General features: G+C 35.4%; 10 protein-coding genes across 10 annotated transcripts; 6 read left to right on the plus strand and 4 right to left on the minus strand. All coding sequences in view use genetic code 12, as the record gives it.

Annotated features, from left to right (window-relative positions):
• Positions 1-121: 121 nt before the first annotated feature.
• On the plus strand, positions 122-2,923 carry DEHA2G02596g (DEHA2G02596p; the record flags this gene model as incomplete). Its single annotated transcript, XM_461656.1, has 1 exon — positions 122-2,923. One exon carries the CDS (start codon positions 122-124, stop codon positions 2,921-2,923), a length of 2,802 nt encoding a protein of 933 aa, XP_461656.2.
• A 165-nt stretch (positions 2,924-3,088) lies between these two features.
• Positions 3,089-4,378, plus strand: DEHA2G02618g (DEHA2G02618p; the record flags this gene model as incomplete). Its single annotated transcript, XM_461657.1, has 1 exon — positions 3,089-4,378. The coding sequence occupies one exon, from the start codon at positions 3,089-3,091 to the stop codon at positions 4,376-4,378; it is 1,290 nt and encodes a 429-aa protein (XP_461657.1).
• Positions 4,379-4,656: 278 nt separating this feature from the next.
• On the plus strand, positions 4,657-5,652 carry DEHA2G02640g (DEHA2G02640p; the record flags this gene model as incomplete). Its single annotated transcript, XM_461658.1, has 1 exon — positions 4,657-5,652. One exon carries the CDS (start codon positions 4,657-4,659, stop codon positions 5,650-5,652), a length of 996 nt encoding a protein of 331 aa, XP_461658.2.
• A 919-nt stretch (positions 5,653-6,571) lies between these two features.
• DEHA2G02662g (60S ribosomal protein L20) lies at positions 6,572-7,090 on the plus strand (the record flags this gene model as incomplete). The annotated part of the gene is made up of 1 exon (XM_461659.1): positions 6,572-7,090. The coding sequence occupies one exon, from the start codon at positions 6,572-6,574 to the stop codon at positions 7,088-7,090; it is 519 nt and encodes a 172-aa protein (XP_461659.1).
• Positions 7,091-7,327: 237 nt separating this feature from the next.
• DEHA2G02684g (DEHA2G02684p) lies at positions 7,328-8,140 on the plus strand (the record flags this gene model as incomplete). Its single annotated transcript, XM_461660.1, has 1 exon — positions 7,328-8,140. One exon carries the CDS (start codon positions 7,328-7,330, stop codon positions 8,138-8,140), a length of 813 nt encoding a protein of 270 aa, XP_461660.2.
• A 180-nt stretch (positions 8,141-8,320) lies between these two features.
• Positions 8,321-9,133, plus strand: DEHA2G02706g (DEHA2G02706p; the record flags this gene model as incomplete). Its single annotated transcript, XM_461661.1, has 1 exon — positions 8,321-9,133. The coding sequence occupies one exon, from the start codon at positions 8,321-8,323 to the stop codon at positions 9,131-9,133; it is 813 nt and encodes a 270-aa protein (XP_461661.2).
• Positions 9,134-9,184: 51 nt separating this feature from the next.
• DEHA2G02728g (DEHA2G02728p) lies at positions 9,185-10,318 on the minus strand (the record flags this gene model as incomplete). The annotated part of the gene is made up of 1 exon (XM_002770522.1): positions 9,185-10,318. One exon carries the CDS (start codon positions 10,316-10,318, stop codon positions 9,185-9,187), a length of 1,134 nt encoding a protein of 377 aa, XP_002770568.1.
• A 381-nt stretch (positions 10,319-10,699) lies between these two features.
• DEHA2G02750g (DEHA2G02750p) lies at positions 10,700-13,258 on the minus strand (the record flags this gene model as incomplete). The annotated part of the gene is made up of 1 exon (XM_461664.1): positions 10,700-13,258. The coding sequence occupies one exon, from the start codon at positions 13,256-13,258 to the stop codon at positions 10,700-10,702; it is 2,559 nt and encodes an 852-aa protein (XP_461664.1).
• Positions 13,259-13,475: 217 nt separating this feature from the next.
• DEHA2G02772g (DEHA2G02772p) lies at positions 13,476-14,819 on the minus strand (the record flags this gene model as incomplete). Its single annotated transcript, XM_461665.1, has 1 exon — positions 13,476-14,819. One exon carries the CDS (start codon positions 14,817-14,819, stop codon positions 13,476-13,478), a length of 1,344 nt encoding a protein of 447 aa, XP_461665.2.
• A 143-nt stretch (positions 14,820-14,962) lies between these two features.
• DEHA2G02794g (DEHA2G02794p) lies at positions 14,963-16,162 on the minus strand (the record flags this gene model as incomplete). Its single annotated transcript, XM_461666.1, has 1 exon — positions 14,963-16,162. The coding sequence occupies one exon, from the start codon at positions 16,160-16,162 to the stop codon at positions 14,963-14,965; it is 1,200 nt and encodes a 399-aa protein (XP_461666.2).
• Positions 16,163-16,277: the final 115 nt, after the last annotated feature.

Below are 16,277 nucleotides of genomic sequence, written 5' to 3' on the forward strand. Positions count from 1 at the left end.
AACTTTTGATAGTGCGCGGCATCGACATCATCACCTTTATTTATATAATTTGACACTCTTGAAAGACATTTGAAGGAATACTTAAGGATACTTAGATAAAGTAAATATAGTATAAGTGGGAATGCACTTGAATTTTCACAAACCTTCTGGAGGTTCAAAGAGTCTTGGGAAGTCTCCTACAACGTCTAGTGGAAGTACCCCATCTGACGATCCCCCATCTTATGATTTCACAGTATCTTCTACGACATCAAGCGGTTCAATAACTAACGCATCCTCGCCAATACGGAGACCTAATTCAAGTTTGATTTCAAGAGGAAGCCCATCAAAGAATCAAAAACAACAAAAAAATGTTCCCTATAGACCATCCGATGATTTGAAAAACTATAGCAAGATCCTTAGCAATTCCAATGAAACAAACTTATTATCTCCTGCTAGCTCCAACACCCAAACTGAGTATTTTGATGTCCTACCATCATTTCAAATGTTTCAATCGATCTTGAAAAGAGACGATTCCCAATTCAGTGAAAATTTATCAGTGAACCCTCCTATATATGGGGATGTTACTAACTCATCACCGACTCCCCCAAGCGGATTATCGCCAATATCATCCAATAGAGATAATAATCTAGATTCTATGATGGAGAATGTTAGTGAAAGGATTAATGAGTATGCGTTAGATAACAATGATGAAGAAGAGAACTATTTCTTTGGTGGGGATGAAAATGATACTAATCAAGCCAATGAACATTTAATAAACGAGGAGAATACACCAGTCGCAACTAATGATACATACGGTGAAACGGTATTAGATAACATAGACAAATTGCCAAAATTAAACAATTCTCCAATAGATATCCAAGTTTATGTAACCAAAAGAGTACCACAACCTAATCTACCAAATGATTTAGAAACTAGATTGAAAATGTATTCTAGTGGTGATTTGGTAAATGGATATATTATAATTACAAATACGTCAGATGAGCCGGTTGATTTTGGTTTATTTGTAGTAACATTGGATGGTACTATAAAGACAACTCATTCAAACCCCAATGCTAATCCTGCGGATATACACAAATATGATAAAGTTTTAATAAAAAAGTTCTTGAAGATGTATGATCTCAATGCTTCTTATGGATATACTCAGATTCCCAATAGTGCAGGGATTGAATATGAAGCTTTCACTAAGGACCTTCACGATGGCTGTGAACTTGGATTACCAAACGAAAGAGTTTTGAGGCCTCATACTAAGTATAAAAAATTTTTTACGTTTAAATTTCCTCACAAGCTTTTGGATAACAATTGCATTCACGATGTGTTGCCTCATATATTACCACCTCCATCGATGGGATTAGATAAAACCTGTTTTTATAATAGGGGTGGTACTATTGTACTTAATAAGGCGTTAGGATACGGATTTCTAAATGTGAGAGGCACTCCTTTGTTAACCAAAGACTACAGTTTTGATAATATTAGTGTAAGTTATACAATTGAAGCCAAGTTCATAGATAAGTTGAATGCTAAGAATCAAAAAGATCCCTTATCGCAGCATGAGATTAACGACCCAAATTCACAGGCTGACTACGTTATCTCAAAGCACAGTCAATATTTCTTGAGGTTTGTACCAGATTTCAAGGAAAAATTTAAATATTACAATGAAGGTTTTCAATATGGTACTGAGACATTTGGAGCAATAGGAATTGATGGAAAATTATTCGAAAGTTACCTTCATTTGAGTACCTGGAGACAAATCTACGAATTGAATTATAATATAGAAAAGGAAATAGACTCGAAGTTGGCGCGAGAGGAATTCAAAGACGATGATGTGAAAAAGAAGAACTTATCAATCGATCGTACAGTTACCAACTCAAACCTATATTACTTGAATATTAAAGAGCATTATTTACAGAAAGATTGTTCCCAAGCTGAACTTGATGAAGAGCAACAATTTCGAGATGAAAAGATGATTGGATCGAAAGTTCCAGTTACGATATATGGGAAAAAGAAAAAAAAGATTTTGTCATCGTTAGTTAGAATCGGAGAACTGAGCTTGTATGTTAGAGTACCTCATAAGGTTGTTCCTTACACTTCACCAAAATTATTAATGAAATATAACAATGACAATTCTGATGATTTTATATCTGGAGCAGCATTACGTTCGGTAGCTTCAGCATCGTCTATATCTGACAAAATCAAGTTGGCTCCAACCAAATCAAATGATCTAGCTCCAAGAATATCTGCAGCGTCTACAACTAGTATTAGTGATCTCTACAATAGAAGTGCATCGGACGTGCTTAACTCGGTTGACATAGTATTGTCGTTTGTACCTTTTGATAATGCTACGAAACCTCCGCAGATAGACAGTATAGAGACTAACCTTGTGTTTTGGACATACAATGCTGAATTTCCTTTACCTGTGATACTTGAGTACGACTTCTTTTATACAAATCCCGATGAAAGTAAAAGTAAACTACTAGATGATGTTGAAATTACCAGGAATAATTTGCAATCTTTAAAAGATCAAGTTTATAATTATATTCAATTCTTACAGGCTAACAAAATTTACATTTCGAAGACATCTTATTTATATTTAAAGTCAATGAAAACTTTAGGAATCAAGAAGGACACAGTCAAAGAGTACTTCAAGACTCTTACACATTCAACCAATCCAGAGTTATTGAATAATGAACAAGATTGGAAAGCTAAGCAATTGCCAAATAAGAAAATTAAATGGGAAAGAAAGCTTACGGTACCATTAACTACTATTAATAAGAATAATATAAATTTAATACCCAGCTTTCAGAGTTGTTTGGTCGGAAGAATATATTGCTTACAAGTTCTTGTCAAATATAAAGGAAGTGGTGGTGATCAAGATGAGTTCGCAGATAATATAGTGAAGGTCGATGTTCCAATTCTTGTTGGCTGAACGGCCGCGGTGATTGGTGGTGACTCACTTCCAAATGAGGCAATCCAGATTTTTTTAAAATTAACCGCGATTCGCTATCAATCATCGAGTCCAAAAAGATAAATTTTTTTCACTTCTATAATTTAATACTTTAGAAACCCATAATTAATATATAGTAAATCGAAGATGATTAGAGTAATTCAACCACCGTTGATTGCATCTAAACAATTATTCCGTCGTTATTTAGCTACTGGTGGCACATTCACCAACAAAACGTCGCAACTAGACAGGGCTACATTAACAATTAAAGATGGTCCAGTTTTCAGTGGTTATTCATTTGGTGCTAACAAAAATATAAGTGGTGAAGCAGTTTTTACAACTTCGTTAGTTGGATACCCAGAATCAATGACAGATCCATCTTACAAGGGTCAAATCTTGTGTTTTACCCAGCCATTAATTGGTAATTATGGGGTTCCATCGTCGACTCTTAAAGATGAATTTAACTTATTGAAGCACATGGAATCGCCAAGTGTTCAATGTATTGGTATAGTTGTTGCTGATGTTGCATTAGAGTATTCTCATTGGACTGCTGTCGAATCTTTACAACAATGGTGTCAAAGATCTGGTGTAGCTGCCATTTCTGGTGTTGATACCAGACAACTTGTTTCTTACCTTAGAGAAAAGGGGTCTTCTTTGGCTAAGATTACGATTGGCGAAGAATACGATGCAGATGAGGATGCCGCATTTGAAGATCCTGGGTCTGTCAACTTGGTGCATAAGGTAAGTACTAAAGCTCCTTTCCATATCAGCTGTCCAGAAAAGTATGCCAAGGGTCTTCATATTGCAGTTTTAGATTGTGGTGCTAAAGAAAATATTTTACGTTGTTTAGTCGAAAGAGGAGCATCATTAACTGTTTTCCCTTATAATTATCCAATCGATAAAATCGCTAACAAATTTGATGGTATCTTTATTTCCAATGGTCCAGGTGACCCAACCCATTGTTCAAGTACCACTGAAAATTTAGCAAAGACTATGGAAAAATACCATGATTTGCCTATCTTTGGTATATGTTTAGGTCATCAATTATTAGCTTTAGCAAGTGGTGCTAGAACCATCAAGATGAAATATGGTAACAGAGCCCACAATATTCCTGCCTTGGACTTAACTACTGGTAAATGTCATATTACTTCCCAAAATCATGGTTACTCTGTTGACGCTGAAACATTAGACTCTGACTGGGAACCATATTTCACAAACTTGAATGATTTATCCAATGAAGGTATGAAACATAAGTCAAGGCCTATTTTCTCAACTCAATTCCATCCTGAAGCCAAGGGTGGTCCATTAGATACCGCATTCTTATTCGACAAATTCTTCGAAAACATTGAACAATACAGAGCTACTAATGGCTTAAACTTAGGTAACGTTGATGATAGCTTATTGGTAGATATTTTACCAAAGGGAAGAGTGCTTTAAATTGCTAAACATTCCATATAGTTTACATTTAATAGAAAACAATTTTAAATACTTCATTAATATATTATCCATCGTATATAGTTTATCGTATAAGCTAGAATAAAATAGTTGGAAGGTGCCATGATTCGTATACCGCATGTATAAAAAAAATCATGCCATTCGCAAATCGTTTAGGCTGCCAAAGCATTTTATCAAGCGATCATATAAACGATCCTAGTATATAAATAACATGAATTTGTTCCATCGAAGTTTCTGTAGTTTGTAGTATATATTGGAAAATGGATTTATTCAAACGGACATCAGCTTTACTGCCCATATTGGCAAATAGTCACTTGGCATCTAATATCTCTACAGAATCGTATACCGATGTATTTCATAGCTTGCAAAATCTTTCGCAAGGGGACACATCAGTATCCCAGCTCAACATACTTGAAAAGTTGTGGGCTTCATGGTATATTTACATGAATAATGATATCTTGGCTACTGGTATATTATTTTTTGCTACCCATGAACTTATGTATTTCGGGCGGTGTTTACCTTGGTTAATAATTGATCGGATTAGTTTTTTTAATAAATGGAAGATCCAGGATGAAAAAATACCTTCTGACAAGGAGCAGTGGGAATGCTTTAAGTCGGTGTTGAAACTGCACCTACTCGTGGAAGCCTTACCAATCTGGTTATTTCATCCATTATGTGCTACTTTGAACATCTCCATCGACGTCCCATTCCCTTCCTACTTAGTAATGTTCTTACAAATCTGCTTATTCTTTGTTTGTGAAGACTTCTGGCATTATTGGGCTCACAGACTATTTCATTATGGCTGGCTATACAAATATATTCATAAGCAACATCACAGATATGCCGCACCATTTGGCTTGACTGCAGAATATGCGCATCCGGTAGAGGTAATGTCTCTTGGATTTGGAACCGTGGGATTCCCAATCATTTATGCCTACATAACCAAATGCAAACCCTCGCTTGACCTACCTTCCTTGCATTTATTCACTCTTTCGTTCTGGATAACCTTGAGACTATTCCAAGCGGTGGATTCCCACTCCGGTTACGACTTTCCATGGTCACTACACAACGTATTACCGTTCTGGGCAGGTGCTGATCACCACGACGACCACCATCATTATTTTATTGGCAACTATGCCAGCTCTTTTCGTTGGATCGATTATTTCATGAGCACAGAAAGTGGTGAGATTGCGAAAGCTAACAGAGAAAAGCGCATGAGAAGGAGAGCTGAAATTCAAGCTAAGAAATCACAATAATCAATAAATAGACATACAACTAAATTATATATCGAATTACGTATTTGAATACCAGTATATCCATTTCAATCTACGCATATTTGTAGCTTTAAGAGGAGATAATTCCAAGAGTTAGTGATAAATATACGTATCCAGAATGTCGACACAGTCATATAACAAATAACCCCTAATCTCCTCGTGCGCTCCATTCTAACCATAGAGCACCTTGTAGCTACGGAACCAGGATTTTGCAGTTAGGGTCTATACCCTTAACTAAGAATCATCATGTGATGTCAGAGAAACTATCGGACTGTCTTTTGTCGGACAGATTGTCAAATGCGAGTTTGTGTAATTTTCCAGCAAAAACTGAATTTCTCAACGATGGCTCTCGCTACAATAAAAAAAATGTTATAGTGAAAAAAGTCTATTTGCTTGTATAGGTGCCATATACATTTGGAATATCAACAGTAAGGTATGTGACTTCATAATTATAGCATGAGATAAATGTACTAGATTATATACTCCCAGGAAGAACGAGCAAAGCAATTATGATGAAGATAAAGAGTGAGAAGTAATATTGGAAAATGGCATTAAGACATGAAAAATCAATGAAGACATAGTCTGAAGAAGAATTAAGTACTTATACAAGAAGAGGAGGGCATAATGTAAGATTATTACATTCAAACTGTAGTGTATCATTCTTCTGAAGCCAGTTTTCAGAGAGATAATTTGTCAAACTCGCCGACCCATAATTAGACCGAGAAACGGAAAATGTTTTCGTACGAGGGAATAAAGGCTAGGGAACATGTAATGAAAGTCTAAATCGAAGTTGGAAGCTTTACGTCGAGAGATAAAATTTTCGTACATACATTTCCATGCGTGAAAAATTTGATGAGAATTATTTTAATTGTACTGAACAAGTTATACTAACCCATTTAGAATGTCTAGATTAAACGAATATCAAGTTATCGGTCGTCGTCTCCCAACTGATTCTGCTCCAGAACCAAAGTTGTACCGTATGAGAATTTTTGCTCCAAACACTGTTGTTGCTAAATCTCGTTACTGGTATTTCTTACAAAAATTACACAAGGTCAAGAAGACCCTTGGTGAAATCGTTTCCGTTAACACCATCGCTGAAAGCCACCCAACCAAGGTTAAGACTTTCGGTGTCTGGATCAGATACGAATCTAGATCTGGTATTCACAACATGTACAAAGAATACCGTGACGTTACCAGAGTTGGTGCTGTTGAAACCATGTACCAAGATTTAGCTGCTAGACACAGAGCTAGATTTAGAAACATTCACATCTTAAAGGTTGTTGAATTAGAAAAGACTGAAGATGTTAAGAGACAATACGTTAAGCAATACTTAACCAAAGACTTGAAATTCCCATTACCTCACAGAATCCAAAAATCTAAGAAGTTATACCAAGCTCAAGTTCCATCTACTTTCTACTAAGCTAATTGTAATGTTTATTATTTTTACTTGCTGGTTGTAATTTTAAATTGGTTGTAATTATTGAAATTTGGATATAATTTTAACTCTACTTATATAAAAAATATATGTGATTTATATTAATTATTTACTCCGTTTTAATGGCTCGTTTGTATAACTCTCACCTCTGAAAATTGGTAGGATTCTCGCCCCTTTAATTTGAATTGCTTATAACCTAGTAATCATCATTTGTCTCTTATTATGTCGTACGGATCTAAAGCTGCTGAACGTGTTGCCAATAAGATTGTCTTAATCACTGGTGCTTCATCTGGAATTGGTGAAGCAACTGCCAAAGAAATTGCATCAGCCGCTAATGGCAATTTAAAATTAGTGTTGTGTGCTAGACGAAAAGAAAAGTTGGATAATTTATCTAAAGAATTGACTGACAAATATTCATCCATCAAGGTTCATGTTGCTCAACTAGATGTATCTAAGCTCGAGACTATCAAGCCATTTATCAATGATTTACCGAAAGAATTCTCTGACGTGGATGTATTAGTCAACAATGCAGGCTTGGCTTTGGGCCGTGATGAAGTTGGAACCATTGACACAGATGATATGTTATCGATGTTTCAAACTAATGTTTTAGGGTTAATTACCATCACACAGGCTGTTTTGCCAATCATGAAAAAGAAGAACAGCGGAGATGTTGTTAATATAGGTTCAATTGCTGGAAGAGACTCTTACCCTGGAGGTGGAATTTACTGTCCAACTAAGGCAAGTGTCAAGTCGTTTTCGCAAGTTTTAAGAAAGGAATTGATTAGCACCAAGATTAGAGTTCTTGAGGTTGACCCTGGTAATGTTGAAACTGAATTTTCAAATGTCAGATTCAAGGGCGATATGGAAAAGGCAAAGCTGGTTTACGCGGGTACTGAACCATTATTATCCGAAGACGTAGCTGAGGTTGTCGTATTCGGACTTACAAGAAAGCAAAATACCGTTATTGCTGAGACATTAGTCTTTTCAACCAATCAAGCCAGCTCATCTCACTTATACCGTGAAAGCGATAAATAACTTTAGATTTAGTATTTGAGTATAGAATACAAGACAGTTTAAGTATAGCGTATGAATTATACTAGAGTAGTAGTGATAATTCGTTAATGTCATGGACAATTATGAGGTGCTTAAGTGCGAAAAACTAAAGCTAACCCCAGTATTTATATATTATTTATTCTAGTCAATTCTTACTACAATATGTCATTTGGAGCCAAGGCTGCTGCACGTTTAGCTAACAAGGTTATTTTAATTACAGGTGCTTCTTCGGGTATTGGCTCTGCAACTGCCAAAGAACTTGCTTCCGCTGCAAATGGAAACATTAAGCTTATCCTAACTGCCAGAAGGGAGGACAGATTAAAGAAATTATCCAGTCTGTTAATGAATGATTTTCCATCGCTTAAAATTCATTTGGCTAAACTAGATGTTTCAGTTGTTAATTCGATTAAACCATTCCTCAGTGGTTTACCAGGAGAGTTTTCTGATATCGATGTTTTAATCAATAATGCGGGTAAAGCATTGGGGAAGGATGAAATTGGTGAGATCAAAGACGAAGACATTCAAGGGATGTTTCAAACAAACGTCTTAGGGTTAATTGGATTGACTCAAGCAGTCATTCCTCGTTTCAAGGAAAAGAATAGTGGAGACATTGTGAATATTGGTTCAGTCGCTGGGAGAGAAACCTACCCAGGAGGTGGGGTCTATTGTGCAACCAAGGCTAGTGTCAAATATTTTTCTCAAGTATTAAGAAAGGAATTGATTAACACCAAGATTAGAGTTCTTGAAGTTGATCCCGGTGCTGTTAATACTGAGTTCTCTTTGGTTAGATTTTATGGCGACCAGGCTAAAGCTAATGAAGTATACGAAGGGGTTGAACCCCTTCTAGCTGAGGATATCGCTGAGGTAATTGTCTTCGGTATTACTAGGAAGCAAAAAACCGTTATTGCGGAGACTTTGGTTTTCCCGACTTACCAAGCAGGATCGGCAAACATTTATAAAGGCCCTCTTGAATAATAAATATGAATGCAAAATGTATTAGTACTAAATATTCTATATACTATGATTTCAAAAACTTAACTGTTCCAAAGTCTTTGTTAACTTTGCAGCACCATCAACTGCAGTGTTATTATCAACACTAACTTTAGCCCTATTCATTTCTAATCCTGCCAATAATACGCAAGCTTTGCAAATTTTATTTGATGTTAAGTACCCACAATTTTCACATCTATTACCGTCCTTAAATTCCCTTGTGCCAATTGTAATTGACCCATCAGCATTGATCTCATGCTCATTATCCACCTGAGTCTTTTTCTTGTTTTTATATTGTTGAGTCCTCTTCTTTTTAGGAGCTAATGCCAAGTGCTCTCCACTATAAATAATATCCATAATACAAGAAGGCCTTATAGCTTCTAACGATTTTAACAACTCTCTTGCTGTGCCTCTAAAGGCTTCTGGTGCATAAGAGCATTCAGTTGAGAAATAATCTAATTTCTTATAATGAGCATACAACACAATTTCTTTTTGATATGAGTATTTAAATGGTTTGGATCTCTTAATGGGAGAGCCTGTAGACTGTGTTAATATGGTACATGATTTCTCTAATCTCGCTGTATCACCACGCAATAAGTTCATCAAGACTGTTTCTGCCATATCGTCTGCATTATGACCTGTAACAACATGATTTATTCCCAACTTTGCTGCACCTCTGTCCAAGGCCTGTCTTCGCAAAACACCACAGTATGTGCATGAGGACCTAATACCAGCACACGAAACGATTTCATCCATAGACCAATTATATAAATCTTTATAAGATATAATTTCCAAAGCCATATTATATTGAGCCTGATTCCTTTTAACTGTAGCCAAAGAGTCATCTCTGTATCCTTTAATACCCTCATCAATAGACAAAAGAACGAGTTCTAATCGGTAGTCGTATCTCTCATTCAACGTCTTCAAAACAGATGCAAGCACAGTGGAGTCCTTTCCTCCCGATGCCCCTATCGCAACCTTATCTCCGGGTTGGAATAAATTAGCATCAGCTATAGTATTATGTATTTCAGTTTCAAAAACATTGTAAAAGCATTCTTTACATAATTTTTGAAGATTTTTAGGTCTCTTCATCACTGCCTTACGGCCATTGCAAAGTTCACACAAGGCTGAAAGTTTAATCTTCTTAGTTGCTACTTTCTCTTCAGGCATTATCTTTTGCTTTACGTATTATTATTTGGCCTTATAATTCGTGTTCTTTGATAGAATTTTATCTTACTATGATTATAATGCCATAAAAAAAAAATTTCTAAACCTCATTTCTTGCGGCTGAACGTTAACGATATCAAACTATAAAATTTCTGTATATTTAATTAAAACTAAAAGAACAATATTGGGTTATAAATTAAATAAAAATTAGACTATGATATGTAATAATCATCAGCATCTTTTATAAGCACCATTCATCGTTATCATGATCATCAAATCTATGAATCAAAAGTACACCCCAATCTTTCTATGCAGAGAAGCCATGCAAAAATAGGAATGATAGTTAGGAAAGAAAAGTCAATTTGTACAAAGAAAGGTTCAAACTTAAGCAGTAGTTTGGAATTCATCATTGTTAGCGTTAACGTTAGCGTATCTGAATCTATTGTTTTCCTCATGTAATAATTCCTTTTGTTCCTTTTGTTGTTGTTGCTGTTGCTGTTGTTGCTGTTGTTGTTGCATTGGTTGCTTTCTGCTGTAACCGTTAGAAGCGGTCTTCTCATTCTTTTCTGTTAATAAGCCAACCTTTTCGTTCATAACAATAGCTAATTCTTGTAACTTCGTTCTTTGGTGGTCATTAGTTGTGAAGTTCACGAAGCTCTTAGATTCATCTATAGAGCCGCTGATATCTCCAGGTTGAATCATCTTATCGATTATAGAATACACGGACTCCTTTTCAATATCGAAAATAGCTGATAATTTTGCAATAGATAATTTGGTGTAAATGGATTTGTAAGTAAAGATGTAAGTTCTTAACCCTTCAACTTGTAATTGTTTCTTCATCATAGATAATAACTGCTCGTTATCTGGGATAAGTTTCCAAATCTTAATCGAAGATAACAATTTGTAGGCCTTTGCCCAGTCACCCTTTTGCAATGCTATTGAAGAGTGAACAACGTGATCCTTAATACTTTCTGGTGGGCCAGTGAAATATTGCCTCTCATGGAAATCCAACTTGCTCTTGAATGATTTAAGAGAAGCCTTACGCTTAGAATCTTTAGAAGAGCTAGAAACTGCAGCCATAGCTGGGATTTCTATTAATAAGGAGCTAGTCATAAAAACACATTCCAATAATTCTAAATTAATGTGCATGTGGAATGGTAATAACTTTTGCTTTTCAGCAGTGGTAGCTTGACTTGGATACTTGGAGTTGAAACCTTGACCTAACAATTCCTTTAATCTTTGAGAATTAGCAATTTCATTTAATGCTTGATGAGATTCTTCAATAACACCAGCTTTGAAAGCACTTAACCCTAATTGCACCAATGCTCTATTATACATGACCTGCAATGAAGATTCAGAATTATGAATAGTACTATAAATATGGGATGATAAAAATAAGTCCCTGGCTTTGACATATTGGTTGTTAATTGCATAATAGTAAATGCTGCATAACAATGCATTCTTACCATAGATGGACTTGGCATTTTGGGTCAAGAAGTCAGCTAAGCCAACAACTAAATCATTTGGATCAGAATTTCTTGGAACAATTGTTGAATCAACATTTGTGTCAATATTCTTCCATGCTTCAGTTTCATTAGCAGCGATTAATTGATTTGGTTTATAATGGATATGTTCTAATCTTCTCATTACAATTCTAAATAATTGTCCAGCTTCATGTTTCGATCTTATTTCTACTGGAGTAGTAGATTCGACGTACAATTGACCTTTCACAATCAATTTGTAGATAATGCTTTCGTCTTTTAATCTTTGAATATATTCGATAGAATGTGGATCGGAATATTGTAAAGATCTGGTAAATTCGTCATCTAATCTTTCAATCAAGGAAGCGATAGATCCAAATACAACCTTGACACCATCAGCATTGGCAGGAGGTTCGATATCAATATCATCGGTAACTGTACCTAATTCAGAAACTTGGTATTCTTTAGACTTGGATTTCAATAATTGCAAGAATGAATTAAGATCAGCTTCATTCTTCTTCCATTGATCAATTGGCATAAATGATTGATTAGAAGAAGCATCGAATCTGATTGACAATAACATTTGGTAAATAGAAATCAATTCAAATGGAGTACCGGTAGACGACGTATCATTCAACAAGTCCTCTAAGGTTTGGATTTGCTCAACCTTGTCGATGTTTTTCTTACCACGAGTTTCTGAAATTTGCTTTAAAGTTGTGAAGATTGGACTGAAAGTCTTAGCACCTACAGAAGTAAAGGCATTCGAATCTTCATCACCATTAAGTTGAGGTGCACCAGCAATTGTGCTTGCAATACCTTCTAATGGCTCTTCTGTTTCAAATAATTCTGGTTTAGTTCTGAATAAGTCCATATGAGATTGATATTCTTTAATTTGTTTCTTAACTCTTTGTCTTACGGTGTTGAAAGCTCTGGAATACGTGGCATTCATTTTCTTGGTAGATTCCTTTTCATTGGTAACGGTTTCATTAATATAATCTTCTAAATTAGCCAAGCACTTAACATAAAAATTTGGAGTACCAATTTTTTGTTGTCCTACTTTTATTAATAAACGACCTAACTTTTCGAATTCTGCTAAAATGTTAGTCCAATTTCCTACTCTCTTTGCGGTATTAATGGATTCAATTGAGTCTCTCATGTCATCTAACAATTTATCCTTTGCGGACTTAACAACTTTTCTACCTTCGTCATCACTGTCTGAATCTGAACCATCTCCGGAACCTTTCATAAAATCTTTCTTTAAAAAGTAAGTTGGACCAGATGGTGCTCCATCGGAGTCTGAATCACTAGAATCATTGTCAGAGTCATTTCCGAACTCAGAATCTGATGAGAAATTATCTTCTTCAGATTCAGATGAAAGTAATTCTTCCTCAGAAGAACTCAACAAGTCTTCTTCTTCCGATGACGAATCAGAAGGGTAGCCTGAAACAAAGAAACGAGACATTTTACTTATTCAATGATTTAAAACGCCGTTGTCTTGATTTTATTCGACGGCTTATACCTTTAAATCAAATTTTCCAACGAACGATGGTTTAAAACGCACAAAAAAATTTCAGAGATAATTTTCGTGTGTATACTGTTATTTACACGCATGTACCTTATATTACCCTAGATTATGTCCTAACTACTACTTCCCCTACACTAAATGGAGTACTATTTACTTAATTGTCAACTTTGTAGCTTCTAACTTTCAGAAACTTAAATGCCTTTTCATTCTTAAGAGGAAATTCCGTTTCCTCACCTTCTCTATCGTCATCTTGACTCAATTTTTTACGGATAGCGTAATATGTAATCCAATTAAGCTTGCTATGTTTAAATATACCGCCTAATGATTTAATCTGGAAATGGTAATGGAAATTGTAATATGGAACAGACCCTTCGTTTATCTCGATGTGAATCTCGCCATTAGTCGAGATAGTCCATTTTCCATGATAAATGTTGTGGCTCTCTTTTGTGGGGACTTGGGTATTAGTCATTACTGTTTTAGCACTCGGATCTACAACAGTTGGGATTAGGCTTTTTTGTGAGTTGTATTTCAGTAAGTTTGGAATCACTCTGTTAGGCTCTAAGGTTGATAAAACTTTGACACATGTTCCATCAGGATAAAACCGCAAGTATCTGTAATATGTGATAGTTTTTACGGGATTTGACCAGCTGGATGAAAACTCTGCCTTTCCTCCTTCGCTGTAGTAATTGATGACACTTATATAACAACCATGAAATTTAATAAATGGCCTGTTGCGTAACATGTACTTCCAAGAGTTCTGGTACTGCGGTAAAATCATCAATTGATCATATGGTACAGGCAATGAAAGAGAATCAGACATACCTGGTGCCTGCATTGACTCTAGGTATAACTTGTTTTCATAGTAGACCTGTTGAGGATAAACCAAATAGCACAATTTTCTCCAAATATTTTTTGATCCCAAACCTAGGAATGCATTCTTTTTACATGTTATTGAAAAATTAAACCATGACTCTGGATTCGTTATAAGTAGTATTTCAAATATATGCATCCATATGTCGTTTGGTAAATGCATTAAAGCCGAAATTGGTTTTAGGTTCTTTATCGTATCCGCATCCAAATCTAAATTTTGAAATTTAATAGTCACCATATCGTCATGCTGCTGATCTGGATTATTAGGATCTGGTGCATGAGCTTCTGCGTTCAGAAATGATTCAAGTAGCTTATCAACATCAATGGATCGTACCTTCGCTTCATCTACCCTTTTAGCAATATTTTTGCCTCCTTGCTGTTTCAACTTATACACATTATGAGGTACCCGTTTTGTCCTATACAATAAGTCCACCTTTTCATTAATCCTAAAAGCCTTTCTGTAGAATTCCACGGCATCCGACATCGAGCCATGAGACTCTTTCTCAATTCCCTTCTCAAATAATGCTATTGCTTCATTATCTTCAGCTGATAAACTTGTTAGTAGCGAAGTATGAGTATTAACATCATTTTGTAAGTTATTATCAATTATTGAAGTCCCACTGCTCATTTCGCTACGAGTGACAGATTTCACAAGCTAAATTCTTGTTGCAGTATAGTTAAGTTCTTAATAAATAATTAGCATTCGACTATCTATATGAGGTTTGTATTATATGCAGTATGTTTTCATTATCTATGTACATCAAGATGTATTTAACTCAACAAATCATCTAGGAAATCCTGATCTGGTAACGTCTTTGGTTCCTGATAATTCGGTCTATAGTTCTTTGTTGAATACGTATTCTGATGTAAGCTTTCATTCTTTGAAGCTAGTTTCTTATCCTTAGAAATACTCAAACTCGATAAGAAGCTGTCTATATTATCATTATGCTGTAAATTTTCAGGCGTGCTGTTCACCTTCTTTGGTTCATTCTTATGTTTGACATCCCCTAATAATATATCTATATCGTCATCTAGTTCATTATCGACAAGGGCAGGCGCACCCAGGTTATTGTTTATCAATTTGGAATTCAAATTCTTTAGCTGGTCTGCATCATTTTCATTAAAATTGTTTATCTCTATTACCTTTGATTTGGTATTTGGGCCAGATTCTGAAACGTTGAATCTTGTTTTTATTTGGTTGTAGAATTTATTCTGTTCCGATTTTACAGCTCTTTCTGCATTTTCTTTAATTTCTTCTTCAGTCAAGTTTCTTAGGGTATGGGTATCTTGGTAAGGCGCCTTTGACTTGTTGACCAAAGATGACTCCCCAATTCTGAACCCATCAAGTTCACTAGCAGGAATCTTATCAATGTTACGTCGCTCCTTTTGCGAATAATATGACAGGTTGTAATCGTCTATGTCTTTCGTCACGGTATCAGAATAACTTTCTATGCCATATTCTTCCAAAAGATTGTCTTGCATTCTATTTTTCGGTAACTTTCTATTCTTTTTGGTCTTAGTTAATACTGTATCTTTCGATACATATTCATCAAGCTTTGTCTTCTTTTCTTCTGCGATATTCTCTTTAATTCTATTTTCCTCCGATCCAAGGTAAATACCATCTTGTTCCTCTCTGTTTCTTTCTGCTTCATTTGCCTCCTCCTTGCTATTCTCTTGTTCCTCGATAAGACCTTGCAAAATTTGTTGTTTAATCTTTTCTTTCTGTTCTCGAGTTAGATTTTCTTTGCCTATTTCTGGATAATATTGATTTAAGAGCTCTTCGTCCTCTTCCGAGTCCCATTCACTATCACTGTCTTCAAGAATTATTTGTTGATTACTTGTACCAGCACGTTTAGAAGACCATTTAGGTCTTTGGTCTGGCTCAATAGAAACAGGTTTCTTGTTCAACCCATGTTTCTTCAAGTACTTGGTTTTGGCTTTCCTATCCCATTTAGAGTTCTTCAATACCATATCTTGCAATTTAGTAGCTCGTCTAATGTCGTTATTAGAGACTAAAGATCTCAATAAAATTAGGCTCACACAAAATTTATGCTCGCCCGTCGTTTAAATGTGCTTCGATTTCAGT

This window comes from Debaryomyces hansenii (assembly GCF_000006445.2).
Source record: "Debaryomyces hansenii CBS767 chromosome G complete sequence".
Classification (NCBI taxonomy): Eukaryota; Fungi; Ascomycota; class Pichiomycetes; order Serinales; family Debaryomycetaceae; genus Debaryomyces; species Debaryomyces hansenii.